Source organism: Quercus suber, unplaced genomic scaffold (genome assembly GCF_002906115.3).
Source record: "Quercus suber isolate HL8 unplaced genomic scaffold, Cork oak 2.0 scaffold_858, whole genome shotgun sequence".
NCBI classification, from domain to species: Eukaryota; Viridiplantae; Streptophyta; class Magnoliopsida; order Fagales; family Fagaceae; genus Quercus; species Quercus suber.
Window position 1 is genome coordinate 99,821 of NW_027070288.1, and position 27,572 is coordinate 127,392.

At 32.0% G+C, this 27,572-nt stretch overlaps 2 protein-coding genes across 9 annotated transcripts; one reads left to right on the forward strand and one right to left on the reverse strand.

Annotated features, from left to right (window-relative positions):
- Positions 1-17,759, forward strand: LOC112018910 (MADS-box transcription factor 23). The gene is made up of 8 exons (XM_024051437.2): positions 1-217; positions 7,256-7,334; positions 14,584-14,645; positions 16,511-16,610; positions 16,794-16,835; positions 16,932-17,015; positions 17,146-17,300; positions 17,406-17,759. Exons 1-7 carry the CDS (start codon positions 36-38, stop codon positions 17,296-17,298), a joined length of 702 nt encoding a protein of 233 aa, XP_023907205.1. The 5' UTR covers positions 1-35; the 3' UTR covers positions 17,299-17,300; positions 17,406-17,759.
- Positions 16,984-27,162, reverse strand: LOC112018908 (peptidyl-prolyl cis-trans isomerase PASTICCINO1). Of its 8 annotated transcripts, XM_065767890.1 has the most exons (10): positions 26,281-26,678; positions 25,925-25,991; positions 25,319-25,416; positions 24,798-24,920; positions 24,318-24,350; positions 23,660-23,718; positions 23,476-23,549; positions 22,459-23,354; positions 20,180-20,300; positions 16,984-17,294 (listed from the first exon to the last, which is right to left on the reverse strand). In XM_065767890.1, the coding sequence occupies exons 8-10, from the start codon at positions 22,597-22,599 to the stop codon at positions 17,245-17,247; spliced, it is 312 nt and encodes a 103-aa protein (XP_065623962.1). In that variant the 5' UTR covers positions 22,600-23,354; positions 23,476-23,549; positions 23,660-23,718; positions 24,318-24,350; positions 24,798-24,920; positions 25,319-25,416; positions 25,925-25,991; positions 26,281-26,678; the 3' UTR covers positions 16,984-17,244. The 8 variants fall into 8 exon arrangements, with proteins under 8 accessions (XP_065623962.1, XP_065623960.1, XP_065623961.1 ...); XM_065767888.1 differs by having other exon boundaries at positions 23,476-23,718; XM_065767889.1 differs by having other exon boundaries at positions 23,660-24,350.
- Between the last annotated feature and the right edge of the window lie 410 nt (positions 27,163-27,572).

Sequence of the window (27,572 nt, forward strand, 5' to 3'; positions counted from 1 at the left end):
TAAGACTAGAGTATAGAAAATAGAAAGCAGAAGGGATGGGAAGAGGGAAGATTGCAATTCAAAGGATCGATAATTCATCGAGCAGGCAAGTGACTTTCTCGAAGAGGAGAAAGGGATTAATCAAAAAGGCAAAGGAGCTAGCAATTCTGTGTGATGCTGAAGTTGGACTCGTAATTTTCTCCAGCACTGCAAAGCTATATGAATTTGCAAGCACCAAGTATGGCCATTGTATTCTTTTTCCTTGATTTGTTCTTGTTTCAGTGGTATGATTTTAAGAAAATGCTTTGTTGAACATAGCAATTTTTTTCCACCTGAGGTTTATATTATGTGTTGCAGATAATGTAATTATATGTTTAAAATATCTTCCTAAAACTTTTCACGTCTTTATCTTCTATATATAAATAATCACACGCATACACATGAATCTACATATGACTAGATCAGAAGAAAAATCACGTACTTCCATCAATCTTAATCTATTTATTTAAGCATAGGTAAACCTGAAGATATCTACTTTCGGAATAGGAGAATCAAATAGGGAACATAATAAAGGGACTATTGCTTTGACAGTACCTATACCCTAGTCTCCATTCCAAGAACATCTAGTTGAGGTTTGAGCATAAACCTGCTATAGTGGGACTGATGATTGCATTTTGGGTACTAAATATATAGTTCACTCAATCAAACATGGCAGAAGATACCTAAAGATAAAGGATGGGGAATAAAAATGCGGAAGTCATCGGGTAAATAGAAAAGGACTGATGGAATGCATGCCTTTCCTAATCCCTTTGTAGAGTGCATCAGTTACTATCGTAGGTTTGGAAGTGCCAGACTTCACATAGTATCTTATTTGAAGTGTATTCTGTTCCATCCTAAATATATTTCTGACAATATGCAATTAATTTGCACTTCTTTAGCCCTCTTTCTTCCTAAATGTGTTTATCTGACAATACAAATTAATCCTCTGTCCCATATTCTATATTCCACTTTTCACTTCTTTAGCTCTCTTACTTCCTAAATATATTTCTCTAAAAATACTAATTCATCCTCTCTCCCATATTTAATGTTCCACTTTATAAAATAGCCAAAATTGACAAATTGACAAATTCAAACACAGTAAAATATACAATCAATTAGCATAACTTAGATTTTGTACTCAAGATTCTAGAGATAGGTTAAGCGTCACAAAGACAAGATCAATCAAATGTAAGTTTCATATAATTAGGAGCATGAACAAGAGTGATAGATAGAGAAATAATCAACAATTAACAATATAGCGAGATCCCCCTCTGGCAGGGACCAAAGCAAGACCCCAAATATCATAATAAACTAAATCAAAAGGTACAAAGAATAAAAGAATGGAAAGGAAAGTTGCCCAAATAAGAGGAGTAACTTGGATATACAAATAAGTGCACTATGAATCGTTATGTGACTAAAATATCTATCAAATCAAGTTGGATTAGCATATCTTATGGTCAAACATGTCTTGTTAACATAATAAGCTAAATCAAAGGGTACAGAGAATAAGAGAAGGGAAAGGAAAGTTACCCAAATAAGAGTGACGTGACTATAGCAAATAAGTGCACTATGAATCATTATGTGGCTGAAAATATCTATCAAACCAAATTGGATTAGGATATCTTATGATGAAGCCTGCCTTGTTAACATAATCTAAGCGCTTAAAATTAATATATTTGAATAAAGAGTATATACAAATACAGAAAAATGATTATGAGGTGAGAGAATGACAATATGAGGAATTAAAATACGAGATACATAGGTTTCTTAGGCGTAACACCTGGAACCAAAAAAGGGCCAGACTATTTGAAAGACAAATACAACATAGATTAATCTAAGCTCATTTCATTAATATATAGGGCTGTAAATGAACTAAACTGATAATGAACAACTTGAGTTCGGCTTGATGAAAAGCTTGTTCATGCTTGTTTGTTTATAAATAAGCCAAGTTTGAGCCTTAATTTTAGGTTTGTTTAATAAACAAGCCGAGCCCAAGCAAAAAAACTGTTCATGAACAAGCTCGTAAACTATTAAGCTTGATACGACACAATTCAAGCATAGACTCATTTATAAGCTTATATGTGTTGACTAAATATACTCATTACACATATCTTAATAATGACATGACCAACATGGAACCATTACCCATTACCTTAATATTTTCCTTCCCTCTAAACTGACCAAGAACCACTTTAGACTATAGTTACATTTAAAAATTAATTAATTAATTAAACTGGCCACATACGATCTTTTCCTATCAATCATTTAAAGTAAAGTTATTAAACATATTAGTATTTTCTTATTCATAATAGTTACAAACAAGTATTTTTCTAGTTCTTCACCTTCTAACATAAATGTAAAAATTGTATTTTGAATAATTGTTGAAACGGTATACAAGGAATGATGAATGAATGAATTTAATTATGTAAAATTTTAATTTGAATAATGGCTAATCATAAGTAGGACTAGATGCACAATAATTAGAGTCTACTATTTTTTTTCTTCTTAATTTTAGAAATTTAAGCATTTGATAATGTAATTTTTTTAGATCTCAAGCTCCAAAACTTGACCTGAGCGCAAGTTTGAGCTTGATATTAAGCTTGCGCTTGGCTTGACTAATTAATCAAGCGAAGCGCAAACTTTTTGGCTTTCCCACAAGCTCAAGCTTGAACATGCACTACTCGACAAAGCTTGGCTCATTTACAGCTCGGCTCATATACAACTCTAAATATATTAACCAAAGGTCATTTTACAAATATTTTTAACCACGTGTCTTAACCTAGTCAGAAAATTATCTCTGTATGTCAACATCCTTCTTTAAAAAATTGAACAAGAAAAAGACAAAAAAATAAAGTACTTTCCTCAAGTTGAAGATTTGAGGAAGATAATAGGAATGCTTTGTTTAAATCTATCTATGTGGTAAGAAACTAAGAAACAATGGAGCATGAACAAATAGATAATGTGACTTGATTATCTACTACAAGATTTTTTGGAGGGTAAGGGGGAACACAAGTATATACTCAGGATAAATAAATTCACCATTCAAAAGAATCCACCCAAGATATACAAAGCATAGGAGAAGAACACTCATCATTCTAGAGAATCTATTTTAGAGACAGAGAAAGAAACTTGTCACCTATTAAAATGAGTAGTGATTGTTGCACATTAGTACCATGTATGGACACATAAGTGTGCGAACAATTGAAAACGTGAGTTGAAGATACAATTTTAAATTCTTAATAGACTTCATGCTTTCCTCAGTAACTCCATTAAGTCGGTGTGTAGAAGGGACTAATGAGATTTTGACCATAAACATCTACAAATGTACTAAAACCAATTTTGGCCAATAGACCAATTGTAAGAAATTTCAGCTTGAGCTAGAGGAAGATTCCATTGTTGTAAGTTTTTGCCCACAAAATTTCTTTAAAAATTTCCCAATCTTTGATTAACAACTTCTATCTGCCCATCTCTTTGAGGATGACAAGTTGAGATAAATTGAATATTAGTTCCAAGGATTGATAGTCTTGCTACGAGGAAAAAAAAAAGTGGCATCTTATAGAATCAATCGACAACCACCATACGAGAATCTTTCTTCCTTTGCTTCTCTGATATAAATCCCAAAACAAAATTCATACTAACATCTTCCTAAGGTATCTTAGGAATGAGTAGTGGCATATATAAACCAGTGTTTTGGCCATGACTCAAGGCATTGTGACAACTGACAAGTCCTACTATGCTTTTATTGTTACATAACATCACACTCTATTTTTGCCAATAGAAATTTTGTTTGGCAAGAGCAAGAGTCTTATCTCTTCCAAAGTGACCAAGAATTCCACAACCATGAGTTTCAATGACAATGGTGTTCCTTAATGATCATTATGGAACATATAATCGGTTACCTTTGAATAAATAGCCATCTTGCAATAAGAAATAATGATAAGGACCCTTTGAACACTCTTCCCACACCTTGAAAAGTAGGATCCTCTTGGTACAACTCCTTCAAAAGTTTAAGCCTAAGATTTTCACTTGCATTAATGTAGAAAGCAATTAAGGAATGTCATCGACTTAAGCACCAACCACTAATTTGGAACACCAGCCTTATACTTGAGAACAAAAGAAAAATATTGCAAAAACTCACTCCATTTGACATGTCAACCATGATCCAAGCAGAGAATGAATTCCTTATGAAGGAGGTTGTGACTCCAATATATAGCTCAAGAAAAAAACAATGGCATAGAACTCTTTGTCATAGGTTAAATACTTTGTAGGATTCACTTAATGTTTCATAAAAGAAGGTGATAGGATTTCCTTCTTGGCTGAGTACGGCACCAATGCCCACATTAGAAGAATCACAATCAACCCCCAATACCTTGTCAAAAGTTCGTAATTAGATAATAGTAGTTTTTGTTTCATTCGTACTTGAAAGTTCCTTTCTTAAGGCATTCAATGATAGGTTCAATGATAGTGATGAATTCTATAATCAATTGCTGATAAAATGAAGCAAGACTATGAAAATTTTTTAATGTCATGAAGAGGCTTTGGCATAGGTCAACTTTTGAATTCCTCAATCTTACTTGGATCCATCTGTATTCCTTTACCAGAAACAACATAGCCGAAAAACATTAGGCTATTGGTAAAGAAGTGGCACTTCTTCAAGTTGGCAAAAAACTTTTGCTCCTTAATATTTTGAATACTTGCCGAAGATGCTCTAAGTGTTGCACCCTTGGCTTGTTGTACACCAAAATATCATCTAAGTGTACAACATCAAAATTTTCAATAAAATATATAAATCATAATTCACATAAAAGTGTTAAGCACATTAGAAAGATCAATTTCCATAACCATCCATACATAAAGGTTGTCCCTTGTCTTAAAGGTGGATTTCCATTCATCTCCCCACCTCATTTGAATTTGTTGATTGACAGTACAAAGATCTATGTTAGAAAAGATAGTGGTACTTGAAGTTCATTAAGAATATTATCAAGATGTGGAATTGGAAAGCAGTACTTGATGTTAATCTTGTTCACTCTTCCACTATCAACACATTCACCATGTTCCGTATTTGTTTGGTACAAGGGTTGGGATTATACGTGGACTCATGCTCTCTTTCACCAAGCCTTTTAGCCAAAAGCTCTTTGACTTTCCATGGTAGCTCTCCATGCTCCTTAGGACTCATTCTATATGTTACCTTGTTGGGATAACAGCATTAGAAACAAAATCAATGTGATGTTGAATCTCTCATAAGAGGGAGATCTAATGGAATATCTTTAGGAATGACATCTTAAAATTCATTAAGAATATCTTTCATTGTAGGAGAGGAACCATTCTTTTCTTCATTTTCTTCTGACTCCATGAGCACAAGCTTTATTGTCACATTCCAAAACCTTGTCTAAATTATATTTAGGTAATGAATTGTTTCCCTCATTATTAGAATTATAAATAAAATTATAATGTTGGGTTGGCATGGAGTCCACGGTTGAAAGTTAAGGATACCAAAATAAAGCCATGTGAAGTGACAAAGTGGAAGAAAATAAAGAATCAAATTAAGATTCGGTTTCCTATCAAACAATGAGAAAGAAATACTACACTTACATGTGTATCGGTAGTGGCCTTTGTGAGTTGCACAATATATATAACAAATTCCACTCAAAATCATTATTTATATGAAATTCTTTAGTGGTCCATATGCACGTATATTTAAAGGCATGTGAATAACAAATCAATTCTCAAATCCAAAATAAAATAACTATTTTGTATGAGTAATAAAATGTTATTGGAAGAGTTCTTTTGTTATATGTGTTCGGTATTTTTTTAAATCAACTAACTTGGTTACTCAATTTTTTTTTTCTTCAATTTATTATTTATTTCTTGTTTTCTTGTATTTTGTTGTTCTTTTACAAAATCCCATGAGATGCCAGTCAATATTTGAGAAGACTATCAAAAATTTTGAAAGATTGATTGGAATAATAGCTTTCTAAAATGACTCTTAATTGATGTATTATTTTGTTATTTGTGAAGTTGAATTAATAATTGTTATAGACATCCGGTTCATTTCACAAGTTTGTTAGTATTGCGAATGATATCTTATCAAAACTTTCAATCTTATAAGGAAGGTAATATCTTATCAAAATTTATGATGTTAAAGAATTATAAATAATAATAAAATAGAATTAATAAAAAAACACATACATATTTAAATGCAAATGTTTGTATGTGTACTTGTATGGTATCCTAGAAATCTCTTGTTAAACGCAATTGTAACGTTGCTGCGGATGCTCTAGCAAAAAAGGTTAAAGATTGTATGAGGCTATAAGTTTAGTTGGAAGACCTTCTTAAAGATATTGCCCCTTTGGTCTTATTTGATGTTCATTAAGTGTTTTTGAATAAAGCCTCAGGTTGTTCTTAGTCTGGTTTCTTAAAAAAAAAAAAAAAATTGTTGTGCCTCATTACATATACTATATAAATGCTTAATATAAATTCAAATTTTTACATTAAATTTATGAATCTTCTAACTGCTCAATAAAATGCGACTTGTTCCATTTTATAAGAAAGGTAGTATCTAATCAAATTTTTGACGTTGAAAAATCTAAAAATAAAATAAATATAATCAAGAATTTCCTTGTGATATTAGCTTTTGTCATCTCCGAAGTACAAAATGTTTTAGTCAACTTTTCAAACAAAAAGTTGTGCTTTGAATTTTATAAAATTTTATTTTGGTACTAAAGGTTGGACCCCAATGAAAAATTTCCAGTGTTTGGCAAAAAATAGGGGAAGTAAGAGAAAGGAAAGAGATGAGGGGAGAGGGGAAAGATGGGAAGAGAAATTAAAGAAACTTTCCTTTCAAGTGTTTACTTGTAAAAGGGAAAGTGAAAGAAACATAGTCTATTAGTGTGTCCCACCCTCTGGAGCCTCTTCTCTCTCCCTCTTTCCTCTCAATTCTAGAAAGAAAGAAAATGGTTTTGGTTTGAGGGAAGAGGCCGGGAAAGGAAAGAAGATGTGAGAGAGAGAGAGAGAGAAAATAAAACCCTATCCAAATATGTACAATTCAAGTGTGCTCTCTGATGATATCGGAAAAGGTTTATTTTTATGCTGAGCATGATATTTTCTTATGGCTTAATTTCAAATGGAATATGTATCTTTCTTACACATCTCTCTCATGGCTGCTTTATTTCATACTGATGCATATAATAGTGATAATTACACTGCAAAATCTGATCATTCTAATTACTTTCACCAGCATGAATGCGGTACTTGGAAGATATAACAAATCAAAGGGGGAATATCAGCAACCGCAAAATCCAGCATCAGAAGTCAAGGTATACCCCATTATGCTACCTTCAACATTGATTCTCTGCAAATGTTCCACAATAAATGGAGCTTCGTTTGAAACTATTTGCAAGTGTGCTGCTAAGTTACAATCATGAAAACATAATGAAAAAATTATAGGATTAATACTCAGTACTTTCCTCTTTTTGGATAAATAATAAGTTTAATTATAAAAAAATGGAATGCACAAAAGTACACAGGACTTATACTGGATGATGCATATCACAGCTAAGCTCTAACATTACAATGATCTATATATTCTAATAAGTTAGAGAAAGAAAATATTCTTGATGCTGTCATCAATCACACAAGGTTCTAAAGAGCTGAAACTTTGTCTTAAATAGTCCGTCCGTTCACACCAGTGACGTAGCTAGTTTTAGACTAAACTTAAATATATATATATATATATATATGTGTGTGTACTAATTTTAGCAATTTTGTTCTATAAAATTACATTTTTTTGTCCCTTAAACAATAACATTGATTCTTTTAAGAATAATGCTATACTCACAAAATTTTGTACAAAATTTTTACAAACTGTTTTTATAGTAAATTCTTATTAGTTCACACATGGAACCATCACTCATATCATTTTTTTATTTACTAGTAATCACTTATTACATCAATAATTTATAAAAAAGTTTGTAGCGCTAGCATTTTTCTCATTATAGTGACTATAAAAAAATTTGTAGATCTAAAATCTGAAACAAAATATACAAGCCCTAAAAAAATAGTTCAACAACAAAAATTACCAATTGTAAAACTTAAAAAAAAAAAATTAAGTTCAATTAACCAATTTTATTTAAAATATTCAACCCTATCATTTAAAAAATTCTAAACAAAAATAATTTTCTTCTTACCGATACACACACACACACACACACACACACACACACAAAAAAAAAAAAAAAAACTAAGTCGCCCCCTTTAACTCAAAACTCTGACTTCAGCCCTAGTTCACACCCTTTGAAATTTTTAGCATTTCTTTCCCTTAAAATGCACCACATCAAGCAATGAGGGATAGCTTTCCAAATCTCACTATCTGATGTCTCCCAAAACTACATTGCCAGCCAGCTAGTAAATCTTTAACCCCATGAGGCTTCACCCATTGAACCCCAAATAAAGCCACCTACAACTCATTGGCAAGAGTGCAATGAAGCAGTAAATGATCAACCAACTCGTTTACATATACAACACTAACCAACCAAGTAACTAAATTAATGATTCTCATCCTCAGGTTATCTATAGTTAAGATTTTTCTAAAGATGCCATCAAGAAAAAGAAAAAAAATAAAAAATAAAAAAATAATGACAACTCGTATTAGAACTTTAGGCTTCCAAATACATTTTCATGGGACAATATCCACTCCAATAGGTGTTAAGGCTTTATAATAGAGTACTTTCTTTTCCTCTCAGATACTACCAAAACATCTAACATAATATACATCTTAAACTCATATATTCATAAGCAACATACAAGATTACCTAATTTACAATTAGAGACATCCAATGAGTATTTCATATAAAATGTAGGAGCTGTCACTGTGTCATGCTCAACACCTTGGTTATATCAGAGCATCTCAGAACTAGTACACAATGCAACTAGTCTATTATAACTGCATGGTGTAATTAGTCTACTCAAACTGTTTCATATACGTACATTCATCTATACACATGCATCAGCCTCCAGGCATTACTGCCAATGATTTTCTCACTTTCTCATCCCATTTTCTGTGAGCATACACAAAATATGCCAACTCAGGAAATTCTGAAAGAACAAAACAGTATTCTGTTATTCTATCAACTGGAATATGTATGTTTATATAGTTGCCTGAAAGCTGAAACCTCCACCTTCTTGCTCGCTTCACAACAGTTTCCAAATTTGACACATTTGCAGTGTTGGTCATTTAAACTTGACTTACAGAACTACCACAGCCACTGATTGAATCCAAACTTTCAAGTTTTACTTTTCAATAAGTATATACACATTCATTGAATAAGAATTTAAGTTTAAATGAAATGACACATCTCCTGCGATGTGTATCTCACGATCATCTCCAAAAGATATTGTTTGCTCTTCAACCTGAGCATGTCTAATCCAAGTCTATGTCGATTTGTACACAAGCATAGCTCCTTTTTTTTTTCCTTTTATGAATAAGCATAGTTCCTTGAGTGCGCACACTACTCACATTTCAAGTACCTGAATTAAGTTGAAGATCCTTTACAGACACTACGGCAAAATACAAGGTATAATGTTTTCCTATGTATAATTGCACAAGAGGATTTCAAAGTCAGATCTAACTTCTTTTTCTTCTTTCCCTATTTTACTTAATCATGTAATCTTAACCAACCACCATCCCACCATATTATACGATGTTGGTGTAATCAAGTGGTGTTCCAGAACCCTTTTGCAACCTCAACTTGCCAACCGCTCAGTTTGAAAGTTGTTCCTTCCCCAATAAGAAATATTTTTTTAAAAAGAGAGAGAGAGAGAGATGGCTAGGATTTCTTTTTTATGAAAAAGAGTGATGAGAAAAACATAAATTATACACTCCCTTGCCATGGAAGCTTTCAAGTGCCATCCTCATCTGTCTAATTATAAAATTTTCATACAGATAAATGACAGTATTCTTGCAGAAGACTTAAATTTAGGCACCAAATACAACATTTCACTATCATGTTTCAACATTTTAATTAATATACTAAAGCTTTGCAGTCAGAAACAATAAATAAATGTAAATTTTTCAAGCAGCAAAGGACTCACTATTGTCCCTTTGTATTAAGCAAATAAATTCAATACTCCTATCCTACTAAACATTGTTGGCTCTAAAACAAAAGGATATCCAACTCTTTTTTCTTTTTCTTTTTTTATTGGCAAGAGTTGCATATTCATCTAATGAGTTTTGAACCCACGACTTCACCCTTCATCCATTCTTGTGATAGGAGAAAGTGTCATTTGAAATAAAGCTCATTGGCAAACAGATATCCAACACTCAGTTAGTGGTCACATACTAATTGTAGTAATACAGAGAATGCAGTATCACAATATTCTAGAATCCTGCTAGGCCAAGTCATGAAACAAACTATCTTTAATGGAATTTTCTTATCAAGAAAATGTAGCAAAGATGGAAAAGAAAGAATTAGGGAACAGAAGTTCTCTAGATGTGAGCATCAAAGGGCAATATTTTTGCAAGAACATCCTACTATCTCCCTTCCTAATCAAGTTCACCAATTTCCTCACAAAGAAAACTTACTTTCTTTGTTGGCCCTCACTTCTCATACAACATGATCTTCAACATGCAAGTTAAACATAGCAGCACTCATTTATTTCCTTGGCTGAGACAAACAGCATAACCATGTCACATCATGATTGATTAAATTCTTATGAAAAAAATTATTTAGAATTATAATTGAATATGACCATGGTCACAAAGTAGATTTGACTAATAAAATAATAGTTATATGATTAAATTCATCAATTCTATTAGTATAAGCTTTTAAGATTAATGGTAATTTATCATGGTATTAGAATAGACTATCCCAAGTTTGAATCATGTCTCCTCCCATATAAGTTAAGTTAAAATTTTAACATATTGAAGAAAATTTAGGCTTACACTTAATGGGGAGTATTGGAATAATGAATAACTGATTAAATTCTTCATCTCTTATAAACTTAAAATTTTAGGAAAATTGGTAATTTATTAGTTACTCTTGACATTGATAAATGAAAACCCTTTTAACATAGGCTTTGCCCCACACAGCTAAGGAGGGAGTTGGATGTTGGATTTATAAGTGCCAAGCTACTTTGGGAGTTTAACATGGCTTGGGGTTTGCATCTATAAAACCTTCATCTACTCCTCTCATTCTCCTTACTTAGCAAAAAATAAAAAATAATTTTTCAAAAAAAAAAAGGATATTTTAAATTATGACATTATAACATTGCAATGTCTTAAAACCATTTTTTACTTCTGTTCAAGATTAGCAAAGACTAACTAAATCCTGAGTCAATAAATCTAATCACAAAAATCTTCTGGCTTCATAACTTCATAAAAAATGAGATCAATTAGGGCTAGCTTAAAAGAAAAAGCAAAGAAAGAAATAGTAGAGAAAAGAAAAATGAGCACATCTCTCTCTCTCGATATATATATAGGAAGAGCATATCAGAAAATATCATAAATTTTGACTGATCTTCAGGCAAAAGGATTTATGTATAAATCAGCTCCCAAAAATAAAAAGTGAAAATTATTTCATCTACTTAGAGTAACATATAGTCTTCATGTATATCAGTCAAGGATGTTAGCTGCTGCCTATTTGCTTACACTTGCAAAGTCACAAATATAAGCTTGCTAACTAGTACATGTTATCTTCCAAACAAGCCATTGATGCCTCTTAAATGTTTTTAAGTTTTAACATAACTAGTCACAAACCCACGCAATGCATGGGAATATATATATATATATATATTATATAATGGGGGTGTAATGTATAAAAAGTAACACTTATTTCAAGTATTTTCAATTTTTTTAAAATATTTCTACAAGTATTTTTTTTATCTTTTTATCTCTACAAATATATCATTCTATTATTTTTTGTGTGTTTAATTAATATTTTTTTAAGGTAAACCATATCTTTCTAATTTTTGTTGTAGTGTGTTATATTAACCTAATATACTACTAAACTTTATAAGTTTCAACTCTCTTAAGGAACAAGTAGATATCATGATAATCAAACTCATCACAAAATTACAAATTTATCTTAACCAAAATTTAAATGAAACCAAAGAAATAAAAGATAGACCTTATCATAATTTATTATTTAAACAATTGGTAGGCATATTCAAATTCATAGCTATATTGTAGATTGTGTTTTGATATAAACTCAAATTCCTATTTCTAAATAAAATATTATATATATATATATATATTTATTTTTATTTTTGATTCATATAACTCAAACCAAAATTCAACCAAAGCTATAAAATGGAGAGAGAAGACTTTGTAAAGGGAAATTTAAAAAAAAAAAAAAACACAACAACAAAACACATACTAAAAAAAACCATCAATCTTAATTAGAGTTATAAAAAAAGAACAAAAATTCACCAAAAGAAAGTAGAGAGAGAGAGAGAGAGAGAGAGAGTACTCACAGTCTTTGTATGTGAAAAATATGGATTGAATGAGAGAAATAATATCAAATTTATACAAATAAAATAGGAAGAAGAAGAGTCAAGTTATAAAAAGAGAAAAAGACGAAGGAAGTGTAACGATGAAGTAGAGAGTAGTGGGGGAGGTAAAGAGGCAAAGAGAGAAGGGAAATGTTGGAGAAAGTGTATCCGTAGGTGTATACAAATAAAATAAGAAGAAGAAGAAGAGTCAAGTTATAAAAAAGGGAAAAGGATGAAGGAATTGTAACTGAAATAAAGAGTGATGGGGGTAAAGAGGCAAAGCGGGAAGGGAAAGGTTGGAGGAAGTGTAATCGTAGATGTGTACAAAAAAAATGAGAAGAAGAAGAGTCAAATTATAAATAAAAAAAATAAAAAAATAAAAAAGTGAAAAGGATGAAGGAAGTGTAACGGTGAAGTAGCGAGTAGTGGGAGGAAGTAAAGAGGCAAAGAGAAAAGGGAAAGGTTGGAGGAAGTATAACCGTAGGTGTGTACTAATAGGGAGAAGAAGAGGTTTTTGTTTTTGTTTTTTTGTAGAGAGTAGTGAGAAGAAAAATTTTAAAAAGAAAAGAAGAAATAAAATAATAAGTAAATGATGTGGTTCAATGATTGTGTAGCAAAATGTATTGTGTGTGTGTGTGTGTGTGTGTGTGTGTATATATAAGGATAGAAAGAAAATGACACTCAATGTTGAAAGGAGCTTTCAATATAGATAATAGATAATTAGAATTTATAATGGCATGTATTGCATCACATTTGGCTCCAAAAAATTAATTTTGCAATAGACAATCAATAAAGATGGAAAACCAAAAAAATAAAATAAAATAATGACATGACTGCTAATATGGATCAACAAGAGCGTAATAATTATTATTACTATGTTTCAGCTTTTAGATATATATAAATTACTTTATAGGATAGTTCGTTTGTCTTGCCAAAGCAGCATCACTAGAAAAGTATGCATCATGTTATTATTGAGAAATTGCAAGATGTAGTTGGCATATTTGCTCAAATTAGTGATGGTATTACACTTAGAGAGCTGGATGTACGTAGTATGCATGCTAAATCAACCACATTGGCATGAAACCCTATCATTTTGGTTTACTATTCAAATTATACATAACTGGACTACACATGAATTAATGTGGGCACCACATAATGGACATCATAAATATTAGCATTTAAGGAAAAGTAGAGGCAAAAATTGCAGTTTGGTTCCCATTGTTTCCACTCCCCCAATAAACAAAAAAAGAGGAGGCTACTTATGCCTTTTACCCATATTGTTGACACACTGTTATAGCAAATGTCAAAATTCATATGCACAACATAACTCCACAACTTTAATATTAAAACGAACTGATCAAAGACAAAAAAGAGAATGTACCTAAGTTAAAAAGATTTTTCCATATCCATCAATGCCAAAATACATAGGAAAAAGAGGTTTCAATGTTCAATCACATGCCCATGCTTTTTAACTCAGTAATAGGTATCTTGAAAGCTTGTTTTAATCAACACTAAACACTAGGTAAGCCTTATTATTTATAAGGCCTTCAGTTAATGGTTGACAGATAGACCATTGTTTATTACTGTACAAGTGATAGATCACTACTGACCCCATAACCACAAGCCAAGAGAGTATGGAAGAGTGGAGAACAAATCAACATAACTCTGAATCAGGCATGATGTTTGCACCTTAATTGATTACATAAGTGTATGCAACAACCAAAAACTTAAGCTAATATTTAATTAATTGATTCTTGGTAGTCAATGCATCAGCAAAAATGTTAAGCTATCATGGATAATATTCAAACATAACAGATAGAACCATATACTGAATAGATTGAATGTTGCCGCCGCAACTCTTAAACAGTCCAATATTTCTTTTGTAGCTTGGCTTCAAGCGATTCCAAATCAGCACATGATCATTAGTTAAATTTCTCGAACATCAATGGAAGCTTATCTTATTTCTAGTAGTTAGTGTTTATGGATAGTTTTTTAAATACCTTTGTTTCCATTTAGTCGGATGAAGAAAATATTTTTGTAAATTTTTCATGCACTTGATTTTTTTGCTGTACTTGCTAGTTTTGGCAGAGGGAGGCAGCAATCTTAAAACAACAACTAGAGGACTTGCGAGAAAACCACCGGTACATTCTCTCCTTCAGCTTAGATTACATAATTTCACAAACTTAGATTACACACTTTCACAAGATTATTAAAAAAAGATGATCAACTTGGAAGCCTCGGAATTTATAATCCACATATGTTGACTATTTCACAGATACAACACACAATCTTTGTACCTTAATAGCATAGGAATTATTTGAGTTCAACACATATAATTATGATAAATATTACAGTAAGTGATATGTGCCGTAATATAGTTGCTAACACTGAAAAACATCCAGTAACATTGTAGGACAAATTAAAGTACTTGTCTAGAAGGTCTTGTGACGGGTTAATGTTTAAGAGAATTTGTGGATTTTTGGATTAAAACACTTTTTAGAAGAAGGATTAGGGTTAAAGAGAGAAAAGATTGGGATTACAGTTGAAAAGAGAAGAAAAGAACATAAATATAACGATTTCAAGTCTGTGGACAGTAACCATGGACAGAACTGCAAAAAAGAATAGAAAGAAGAGAAAAGGAGAAACAAAAAATACTAAGGCCAATGTGCCTCAGGACTCAAAACACAAAATATTTTTATGATTGAATACGTTGAGCACAAATATATAGGACTCTTTCTTGTACTAGTATTAGGATTGCAAGTTTGACTAGTAAACTAAAAACTTGATAAATATTACAGTAAAATATTTGATAACACTGAAAAACATCCAGTAAAATCATAGGAAAAATTAAAGAATTTGTCTAGAAGTTCTTGTGACGGGTTAATGTTTAAGAGAATTTGTGGATTTTTTGGGTTAGAACCTTTTTTAGAAGAAAGATTTGGGTTTAAGAGAGAAAAGATTTGAATTACAGTTGAAAAGAGAATAAAAGAAACAAAAACATAATGATTTCAAATCTGTGAACAGTAACCATGAACAAAACTGCAAAAAAGAAAAGAAAGAAGAGAAACGAGAAAGAAAAAACACTAAGGCCAATGTGCCTCATGATTCAAAACACTCAATGTTTTATGATTGAATACATTGAGCACAAAAATATAGGACTCTTTTATGTACTAGTAGTATTAAGATTTCTAGTTTGTATAATAAACTAAAAACTTGATAAAATACTAGTTTGAACCCAAGAAAATAAAATCTTAGATACATAGGATCTCCTAGAAAATTATAGACTCTATTAAACAATCAAAATACCCTTAATTTGTAGGAATTACAATTAGAGATTTAACCTTGAAAAAAAAAAATTTACCATGACTAATAAAATAAAATTTTTAAAAAAACAAATAAAAAAAATGTTTAAACACCAAAGACTCACACCTACACCTTTAAAACCACATGACTTTTACTTCAATTAGACTTCACACATGGGCCCCATTAAATAAAATCTTGTGTTGACAAAATTACAAAGTTGTAATAAATTGATAATCATGACGGCTTCAATAATCAAATTACTATATATGCATAAACCCTAATGGAAAATAAATATGTTAAGGTAGGAGAAAAGAAAGAGCTGATAGAATTACATTCCATACCTTGCTTTTTCATAAAATACCCAGTCAGTCAAACTAAAAATAGATCTACCTGTAGTTAAAAGAATATGTGTGTGTATATATTCAAAGTCAAATTTTTAGATGTTTAAATTATGACATAATCCAGAGAATACCAAATAAATGTGCACTAAAACACATCAAAAACAAGTCTCGCTACCATATCTCATTCCAACACTACCACAGTTCATCATGCAATTTACAATAAATTGTATATTCCGTACACCAGAAAAATAATGAATATGATTCAATAACAACAAATATGTTATTAATAGATACCGCATAAAAGAGCATAAATCTAAATTCTAGTAGTGATTAACCTAAATTAAAATGCCATGATAAGACAGGTATTTGATGGGAGAACAGCTTTATGGTCTGGGTGTCAAAGACCTACAAAATCTGGAGAATAGACTAGAAATGAGTCTGCAGGGCATACGAATGAAGAAGGTAAGAAGCCTAATATTCATGCAATGCTTGTGTGTGTGTGTGTGGGACAATTGACATGAAATAAATATATAAAAAATTATTAAATCTCAAGCACATGAAATAATTAACACACTGTGTGAAGTCCATAGAGGTTAAATCTCAAGCACATGCATGACAATTGACATGCTCCTTTAACTTCTGCAGGAACAAATCTTAACTGATGAAATACAAGAGCTAAGCCGAAGGGTATTTCCAGGAAATAAAAAATTACTTGTTCCTTGTCAGAATTTTCTATTAAGAACTATTTCAGTTATAAAAGTTCCTCTTTTTTTTTAATTTCAGGGCAATCTTATCCATCAGGAGAATGTAGAACTGTACAAGAAGGTAAACAATATACGTGAAGAAAACTTGGAATTATGCAAGAAGGTATTCTGGTTTATAACCACCAGAACTCCAAACATCACTAAATAAGTTATTAACCATCATTACATCTTTTGAATTGTAAGATGTGAAAATAGTAAAGTTCTTGAGCATAACAATCAGACTCATGTCTCAGGTTCGCTGCACAAGGCATGTGAATGCAGAAAGCATAAGTCCCTTCATTCCATTTGGAACTAACTTCGGAGAGGACTTGCATGTCCCTATCCATCTTCAGCTAAGCCAGCCAGACCGACAACTTTATGAGACACCAGCAAGAGAAACAGACTGAAAGTAAAAAATTTCTTCACACCCTTTAAAAAAGTAATCAAACACTGATTTTTGTTCTATTTCAGTATTGATTTCAATTCCCGAATATAATTCATGAAATTGCAGCAGGGTACAACTACATCAAAGAAATGCACAAAGGACTTTGAACAGATGTTATTCAACTCACTCTAAACAAATAACCAAGCACAGGGGAACATGCTTCTTGGTGTCAGATGATCGACATAAAATCCAATCAGCAGAGTCACCAGTATGACATTGCTTATGAAATTAACTACAAATAGAGCTAAATTTATTCGTGAAAGCAGATATTTAGTGTATCTACATAAATTGCATACAGAAAAAATCTGAATGAAACCTATCTTGTGTATCTGTGTATATTTCATATGGAAAAATTCTGAATGGAACTTTTCGGGAACATACTTGTTCGGCTCTAAAAGGAAACATATAACAATAAAAATTATATTCTTATTGTTGTGGGTATTATAATTACTGATATTTTCTATTGGTAAGATGTAAACCTACGACCCAACCAAGCCAACCCTAACTCATCTGCTAACGACCTGAGCCAAGATCTACTATTGAGATCATTCGCACAAGAACTGAATTCAATTCTTTGGAGTTGAGTAAGGTAATGAACCCGGAAATTTTTTTTTTTTTTTTTTTTTTAAATTTTAAGATTGATCTATACAAGATGTCATCTTGAGCCAGAATGTTCTTACAAACAAAACTGGATCTAAAACCTGTATCAGAAATAAGAAAGTTATAATGATAACATATAGGAAGACAAAATCAGAAGTACATTAAGTCATGACCCCATTATCTAAAATATAAATCAATAATGATTGTACCTGAGAAAAACTCAAAAAATACATATTTGCAGGACAGCAACCTTCAGCACCTTAATTCTCCCATTTCTCATCAGATATTCAGCAATCATGAGTGTTGTCCCAATATTTGATTGTTCTACGGTCATCCACTCTCCAGTCATGTTTACAAGTAGCGTATCATGGTTTCAGTTTTCTTCATAAAGAAGGCACCTCAAGGGTTGAGACATTTAATGTGGATACACCTATACGTGGTATATAACAATGATTACACCTCAAGAGACAAAAGGTTTTCTTCTTCAAAACCGATAGTGAACATGAACCACGTGAGCAGAAAACTTCTGCATATGATCTAACAAAGTTATCCTTCTTCTCAACAAGGTAAGCTATCACTAAATAACTGATAATAAGTGTTGCAATAATCTAACGTTTGCCTTCATTCTATAAATAAAACAGCAAATACAAATATTTTAGGCAAATACCCAGCCCGAGAATGCAATTCATGAGAACTTTGGAAAGAATTTGGAAATTCCTATTGAAAAAGTTTAGAAACACAACTTTTGCCTCAATTCTGATGCGGTCGACTACTACTAATAGTAGAAAAAAAAGTTATGAATTCGTGTAAAGTGACTATTCACCACTCATAGTCAATCACTTCAACAAGTTATGGCAAATTGGGTGATCATAGAAGAACTGTTTTCTACTTATGCATTGCATAGTTGTCACAGTACTTCTATTGTTGTTTTCTTTTTGGCAAAAGCATTTTTAACAATCTTTTTGGCATCAAAAATACCCTAATTTTCATGTGCTTGAGATTTTAAATAATTAACACAACCCTTGAAAAATAATTAACACAACCTTGAAATAAATATATAAAAAAGTGGTTAATTTTGTCACTAAAATGTAAATCCTCTTAAATTCACAACCCCTAATAAAAATACCCAAAAACTAAAAAATAAAAAAATAAAAAAATAAAAAAAATAAAAAAAAAAAAGTAAAAAACTAAATAAAATACCCAACCTTCCTTTAAAAAATTTTTTAAAAAAAAAATCACACTCTCTCTCTCCACTCTCTCTTCCCTCCCAAAAAAAAAAAAATCTCAGTCTCTCATATATCACAAGCTCTCTCTCTCTCTCTCTGAGATCTCTCACTGTCTCATTTTCCCCAAATACAAATCTAAGCTCGATAATCATGGAAATCACATAGCATTCAAGCTCAAGTTCGTGATTTCTTCGTCTGTGTCTCTTTGTCTCTCTCAATCTAAGCTCGGTGTTCTCTTCGTGACTTCGTCTCTCTCAGTCACGGTGTGTTTTCTTCGTCTCTCAATCGCATTGATAAGAATTGGTATTGCCTAATAACAAACCCTAATTTCTTCTTTGAATTTTTGTGTTTCTTTGTTTTCTCCCACTTTCTCATAGATTTTCACCACATTTCTTTGATTTTCCTTTCTCACATTTCTCAGAAAACTCAAAAATCGAAGGTTTCCTCTCATCTCGACTCCAGCACCGCTAATTCCACTAGTTTGATTACAGGTTCTACTCTCTCTTATGAAATGTTCATTGTTGATTGCTGATTTTGAAATTGGAAAATTCTCTGTACCTATTGATTGTTGATTTGTAAGGTTGAATCTGTGCTCTATTCTGAAGTAATTATTTAATTTGCTCCTTTAAGCTTCATTTTCTTTTATTTTTGGAGATTTTTTTGTGTTTGTTTATCAATTTGATTTTTCAGGAATTTCCCGCGCTTTTGGATGATTACCTATAACTTCTACTCCATTTTTTTTAATTAAATATGAAATTCAAATAATTATTTAATTAGATCATCCAAACTTTGTTTAAATCTAGGAGATTTTGCTGTATTTGTTCATACGATTTAACATTTCACGAATTTCCTGCGTTTTTTGAAGCGCTACCTATAAGTACTTATACTGCTGCGATTGTGATTGCGGTTTTTTTTTTTTTTTTTTGGTTAATTACAACCATAATTAACAAAAATAGAAAGAAGTTCTGTAACTTCTCATGGTTTAGCAAAAGAGTACTTCAAGGCTTATTGAGTTACCTGTCAGCAGATAGGAATGAGTTTCAGCTAAGGCAATTGCAGGCATGTCAAAGACTGCTTGGCAACGCAGCCTTTGAGGCAAACCATCTGTGGTGTAAGTACATAAAATCCTCTGCAATACCTGTCATCCAATTTTTTGTATTTTAATTGTGAAAGACACTGATGGAGAATCCATATATTTTAATTGTGAAATGGGCAATGAGTATACGGGGCCACGATTGTTCTGTTCTATGTTGTCAAATAGTGAGATCATACTGCATATATGCTATGAAGTTAGTTACACACGGTATAAAGGTAACAATCAAAGCAAAAATATGTAACAAGAGCAAAGTTAAAAAGGAAATTACGTGATTAGTACAACGACCAAGCATATGCACTTCAGTATTTGAACAATCACGTGTGATTTTCCATAACCACTAGGATAAATTTACCTAGTAGTTTGATAGTACGCTGCAAGAGATTTTGATATTGAGATTACCTGTGTACTTGTGGTTGTACAAGAAGATTTCACATTTCTTTATCATAAAAGAAAAAAAAATGGACTTTATAGCCTAAAAAAACAATATAGATACTGAACTACTTGGATTTGTGCAATGACTGGTTTTGTTGAAGACTCTGTATGAAATATGCCCATGTTCTTTTCTTTGAATGGTTATGCAATTTAGCTGTTTGATGAGCTCAATCTAGTAGTGATCACTAAGGTATGAAGATCAACTCAAGCTATTCAGTGTTTGATGAAATGCCTTCAAGTTTAAAACTTTACTTTCTGCTCTCATATATATTGTCTGTAAGGTATTTGATAAAAATGCCTTCAAGTTTAAAACTTTTTACTTTTCTGTTATCTATATATTGTCTTTTTTCAAAGGAGTTTGCTGTCTTTCATTTAGCTTATGCTTATCTTTTACTATTGATTTTTAAGGTTGCTTATAGTTAGTTTATGCCTAAAATTCACTTTCTTTCTTTGAACGAATAAACCTGAAGTGGGTGAGTTTTGAACAAGAAAATTTTGTACATTGGAATATTTGCTAAGGCCGAAACTTTATGGGTATGGAAAATGATGATTTTTCTCTTTGTACTAGGGATGACATTGATGGGTCTAAATAAAATATAAATAACTGAATAGGGAATGGGATGAGGAATTTCCCAATGTGGAATTAGTAGTTCTAATGGGTTAGGAAATTTGAAACTTTTTTGAGTTATCTACACTTTCCCAGACATTTACTTGTTAATTGTATTTGGGTAATATTGGTTTGGAATTATGTAAGGTGAAAATTGAAGGTTATGGTTGTGGTGAGAAGTGGGTGGGTGATCTTTCAGTGACTTGGTGCTTGACTTGGGAGTTTGGACGCCATGGCAATGGGGAAGGGATGATATTTTAGATTGTTATGAGTTTAATTTTGAGGATATTGGGAGTGGGTGTAAGGAATTCAAGGGTTGTCTAAGAGCTTGGATGAGGAGACACGATGACCTTATATATTTAATTATCAAATAATTTTATCTTTATTGCTCATCTTTGTTTAATCTCACAATAGTTTCAGATTTTGATTCCCATATTGTGGTCAGATATAATTCTGCTAACTTTAGGTCCCTTCTTTTGCAACATACCAACGGAATGGTTTTGAAAGAATTTTGTATTCATAAAAAATTGTGCATTTAGTCTACCTTCATTGGTCATTTGGATTGGATCAATGTTTAAATTAACTATACCGTTCTTCTGCTCATTTTTTTTTAATTTTTTCCTTAGAATTTTTTATTATCAATTTATCACTAGAGAGTAGAGAGCTTGAGTTGTGTCAGTTTCAACTTTCAAGAATACCCTTTTGTCTATTCTCTTTCTTTAACCCCCACACACTAACTCTCTTTCTCTCTCTGTCTCTCTCAGCAGATATTGGTTGAGGGCAAAGCTTGGTCTAGAACAGCAATTCTGAACAAGCCTTCAGTTCTCAATTGTCTTAGTACTGCAATGGTGTGTGTCTTTTACTAGATACTCTTTGTTACCCTGTGTGCATGTTTGTGTTTATATTTATAATTTAATTTCATCTTGAAGCACAAGACTAAATATTCTGAATGACTCACTACATTCGAGAAAAAGGGAAAAACTCGTTCCTTTTAAAACATGTAGTTCACCTTAGTAAGAAAAGGCATCATCAACAATCCACCACAATAAGTGGATGCAAATTAAAGACTCAAAAGTTCAAATACTCATCTTGTTACAACAAAGATTTACATACAGATGGATGAAGAAACACTATGATTTGCAATGAGGAAGAACTTCAGACCTGAATGAAGTGGACAAGCTGCACCTCAAAGTGAACTTCTTCCGAACCTTCTATCACAGGGATCAAAGGAGATTGAGTTAGGTACTGACTGGTGACATATACTACTGCCTTCTCTCCACGTGCCATCGTTCCAATACCCATCTCAAGACTTTTAGGTACCTACCTTATACATGAGCAATGATGCCCATATAGAAAAAGAGCATAAGTTAGGGGACAGAAAATAGTAGTTTCCTCTAAAGCTATGCCAATGAAGATAGTTTTCCTATTCAGCTAAAAAGTTCAATAGTTTCCTGAGTTACCATAACAAATAAGTACAGTATGTTGAATTATAAAAGAGGGCCTAAATATCAAACTCAGCAAATATAACCTCTAAAGCACCGACGCGGCTGGGAGGGTGCCGCACCGGCGTCCGACGTGGGGTGCGGCTCCCTGCGCATCAGTGCCGCATCTGAGCTTTTTTTTTTCCTCAAATTTGCACCAACTCGGCTTCGATTTGCGCCAAACCAGGCCGATTCAGCTAGAATCAAGCCATATCAGCCAGCGACCGAAACAGGCCAAAATTGGCCTTGAATCATGCTGGAACAGCCGAAATCGGCTTTAAATGAGGCCCAAACATCCTAAATCTGTCCTTGCTCAATTTTATTTTGAATATTTGTTGCTTCTTTTTTGTTGTGTTTTCTTTTTTGTTTTGTGTTTCTTGCCTTCTTCTTCCTTTGTTTTGTGAATCAAGGCCATAGTAATGTGTTTTTTAAGAATATTTTAATAGTAAAAATATATAGAAAATATAAATAAAAATATTTTTAATAATTTTTTAATCGCCGCACTCCGCCGCACCCACTCCCTACTTTTTCAAAAATTGCCAAGTCTCACACCCGCGCCCAAAACCGGAAACGCACCTGTGCTTCATAGAATATAACACACGTTTAGAAAATTCTAATGATGCACATTATTTCACTAAGTAAACCAAGCACACCAAACAAATCGAAGAAAGTAAATTATGAGAGATGTCTTACTGACCTCTGATTTTCCAAAAGTAAAGAAATATGGTTCTCCTTCCATATATAACAGAATCAATTTGCCATCACCAGTCTCTGCAGAAATCTTGGAAACAATCATACTCCAATAGAATCTTCAAGCATTCCAATTGGCAGTTTGACATAAAAACAGAAGCGAATATATATGGGCAAGAATAAGTTCCTACCTAGCTGTTACTTCATAAGGTTCCCTTGGTGATTCCCAACCCAGCCCTTCATTTATTACCTGTTCATGTAGGAGTATCTTAATACTATAGTTATTGCATACTTACCCAAGAAAGAAAGGTGATATTGCCATCACATTTCTTTTTCTGGACAGCAGATTAAAATCATGTATATTACAAAATACAGAATATCCACTCATATGTGTTTATATTTTGTTTTGGTGCATAGCATATATTAAAATAACTAATAAAAAACATGTTGACCATATTGAATTTATTTGTTCCCTCAATTCTACAATCTAACAGGAAAATATTAAAAAATATCATTCTTGACCCAATGATATATCAGATAAGAATGTCCTCAGGATTATCCGTTCAGTTCAATATAAGAATAATGAGGCAATGTAACAATTCAGAACAGAAACTCCCATTAGTAAACTAAAAAAGGAAGTTAAAAACACACAAATTTAAAAGGTTGCAGTGAGCAGCCAATAGAATAGAGACAACCTTCTTATATAGTGAAGGAGATTAATCATAATGAATTTTTCACTGTTTTCATCATTTGAAAGCATATCAGAATCACAATATGGCGCCCTTAAATAATAACAAGATGTTCCTATCAAAATTACTGAAATGCAACAATTCATATAGTTGCCAGTACCTTCTTTACAACTCCCAAATCATCACTTACATCCTGAAAATCAACACATTTATGAAAATATTGATTAGATTTAAAAGAAGTTGGATGCAAATATTTTTATTCTTGTCCTTCATAGGTAGAAAATGGAGATGAGGGGAAAGGCTAGTAAATGTGTGTTTGTTGTTAGGATCACCATAGGGAGTCTTCATGAAAGTTGGGTGCAATTATAGAACTACTCCTTAGAACTAAAATGTCAAAATTAGGTGTAATGTTAGTCAAGAGATACCAACATTGGATTTCAGATATAAAGGCCCTCCAATTGAAGGTCTATGATCTTGAATAAATTCCAATGAATGGAATTGATATTGCTAGTAATAACTCCATGTAATGATGAAATCCACGTGTGCAGTGTGCTGGTAGTAAAGTTCAAAATGTCATGATTTTAAAGATGAATATCATGAATCATTCCCATGATAAAGAATTGAAAGTGGACATTCTTGCCTTGGCTTTGAAGAAATCTATCATCTCAATCTCAAAATGAAGTTCATCATCATTCGGAAAGTCATGGGCAACAGAAACTGGACAATCATCCTCACCATAGTGCAATTGAGGTTTCATCTAGAACTGAAACAAGAAACATTACAACCTCGTAGTAAGTTAAATATACAAGCATAATTTTTTCTTTTCATAAAGTAAAATATACCAACATGATCAAACCATCATTTAACATAATTTTCACTCCCAAACAAAATCTGTATTTTTTTTTTTTTTTCCTTTTCTTTTTCAAATTAAACTTGTCTTGCTGTAGAAGGTTCTTTTTTCCAGGAAACAAAGAAAAAAAATTGTCAGATATGCCAACTAAAAATGAAACCCAATAGGATTAAAAAAAAAAAAGGCTACACGCCTTTCTTCAAATGTGCATTGTATACATAACATAATGATTAATTTGTTCCATTCTTTGCCATATTTTTTGCCAATTCTTTTTGTGATATGCAGAGTTTAAGAAACTAGGAAAACATTACCATTGCCACTTCACCCTTCAACATTGTTGAGATTCCTTCTAGCAATTCCACTATCATCTTACTTTTGCCCAAAACATGTCTTATTGGGGCACCTCTGCCTGTCATGTATAGTAAATATTTATTCAAGCCAATAACTGTAGCAGAAGGCATTTTAACATTGAAATCAATTTAGTCGAGGCCTAATTATTAAAGAAAGAATCCTCAATATTGTGTTGGAGGCAAAGGGACAACTTTCTTACAAAACTTCGGTACATCCATTACAAGCTAAACGAGATGTAAAGAACACAATTACATAAAATTAACTAGAAATATGTTGAAGCTTCCAATGGAATTTTAAAAGCATCTGAACAAAAAAACCTTAAAGCATGGAGCAAAGAACTTAAATGCAAGGGTTAAAGTCAGCATTAATGATTTTTCTACACTCATAACAAGAGTAAAGAGCAGCCTAAGCCAGATGATACAAAACTACCCGACCATGTAGGCATCAGTGGTGCATAGGATAGAATAGCAACAAATTTTTAAAATATACCATATAACCAGGAAAAAAGATAGGACTGTTTTTCTAGTTTAGTCACAATGTGCTTAGACACATATAATCATGCTGACCTCCATTTTCTGATCTAGTAGATTCAACAACTCCATCCAACGTTTGAATGGTGCAATGATATATGACCTGCAAAACATGAATTCAACATAAATTTCTTACTTCACTTCCCAACTATAAATTCCAATAGCCCAAGTTCCTGATGATAATACAGCCACTTTAGTATAGACACCATTTCAATTGCAAGAATGTCCACTAAACAGGTTGTAAATTTATAAATTAAAACATTTACCACCACTCAGATGCCCAATTGAGCATATATAGTACTGCCTGTTAAACCGGTCACAAACATTTAAGACTAAAAAGAGTACAATCAAGAACGACTAGAGAGAAACAAATAAATAAATAAAAAAGTAACCTGATCACCATCTGAAGGCCTTGAATCACCCCCACCAGGCCTCGTCAAAGCTTTCATCAAACTTCCAGGCACAATTTTCTTTCTCCTTTTTATCACAAATGAAAGAACAAACCAAACAAGTTTGAAATAGCATTTCCTTCAAAAATATTCTTTATTAGGAAACACACACACACATATTACATACATACATACATACAAGGTTATGATCCTGGTCTAACTCTTTGCAATGTTACACCAGTCCATAGTTTAGGATTAATATTTTAAAAATCCAACCATTGGATTACAAATTTTTGTAGTTCTTAATATGGACACCAAATTTTGTGTTGATTAGAGTTTATCTACTATCTGATCCACAACTCATGTTTTGTGCATTCACAAACCCGTTAACAAAAACCAAAAAAAGGTGAGCTTTGAAAAAAAAAATGTGGGGTTTTAAACACGCACAATGTAATTCAACCCAATAGTCAATTTTGAAATTATGGAGTGATATAATATAGCATAGAGCCTGACTCATATATATATATATAGCCATAGCCAATCACAACAGTGACTGCAAAATTGATGACCAGTGTAGATTTTAATTACTAGAGTTTCACAGTGAATTGAGCTTAAAGATAATTATAACTAAGCATATCATACCACATCATATCATATCATATGTATAGCAAACCCATTGATCACAAACCCTAATTTTCCTTCCTGTTTTTTCAGTATTAACTTTCACGCAATTTAGCTTGGCATAGCATAATTCAAATGGTTGGTAGTTCGTTCATTTTTCCCTCAATTTTCTCGGCAACCAAACAGAAGGAATAATCTTGCATATGGAAGTGTTCAAAACGGAGTAGAATGGTAATGACAATTACCTGAAGAAGACGAATCAAATTTAAATGTAAAGAGTAACTGTAAATTTTTTTTTTTTTTTTTTTTTTTTTTTTGAACATTGGAAAAAAAATCTTAAATTTTAGTTTTTTTTTAATTTAAAATAAAATTTATTATTTGACATTTATAACTCTATTTCTAAATGAAGTTACCATTCATTAATGAGGGTATTTTTGACATGAAAAAAGTCCAATTAAAGAAGGGCAATCCTCTTATATATAGTATAGATTTTTAAAATCGATGATTAATGTGTCTTAATGACATACATTAATGAAAAAAAAAAAAATTATGAGATTTTTTTTTTTGCTGGGAGAAAATATAACATAGGAGTTGGACAAACGGTTGGATGACACAAACAAATATTGGTCATTAATCCAAAGGGTCAGGCTTAGGTCTAGTGTCCAGTAGTACTG

What these genes read in the sequence shown, in the direction of transcription:
- LOC112018908 (XM_065767891.1), bottom strand. Translation starts at nt 22,599, where the DNA reads ATGGGTATTGGAACGATGGCACGTGGAGAGAAGGCAGTAGTATATGTC. An exon ending in AGCTTGTCCACTTCATTCAG is followed by an intron (nt 20,301 to 22,458) that starts GTCTGAAGTTCT and finishes ATTGGATGACAG; the next exon opens with GTATTGCAGAGGATTTTATG. An exon ending in TCATTCCTATCTGCTGACAG is followed by an intron (nt 17,295 to 20,179) that starts GTAACTCAATAA and finishes TTTTACTTTCAG; the next exon opens with TCTGTTTCTCTTGCTGGTGT.
- LOC112018910 (XM_024051437.2), top strand. Translation starts at nt 36, where the DNA reads ATGGGAAGAGGGAAGATTGCAATTCAAAGGATCGATAATTCATCGAGC. An exon ending in TATGAATTTGCAAGCACCAA is followed by an intron (nt 218 to 7,255) that starts GTATGGCCATTG and finishes TACTTTCACCAG; the next exon opens with CATGAATGCGGTACTTGGAA. An exon ending in ATCCAGCATCAGAAGTCAAG is followed by an intron (nt 7,335 to 14,583) that starts GTATACCCCATT and finishes TGTACTTGCTAG; the next exon opens with TTTTGGCAGAGGGAGGCAGC.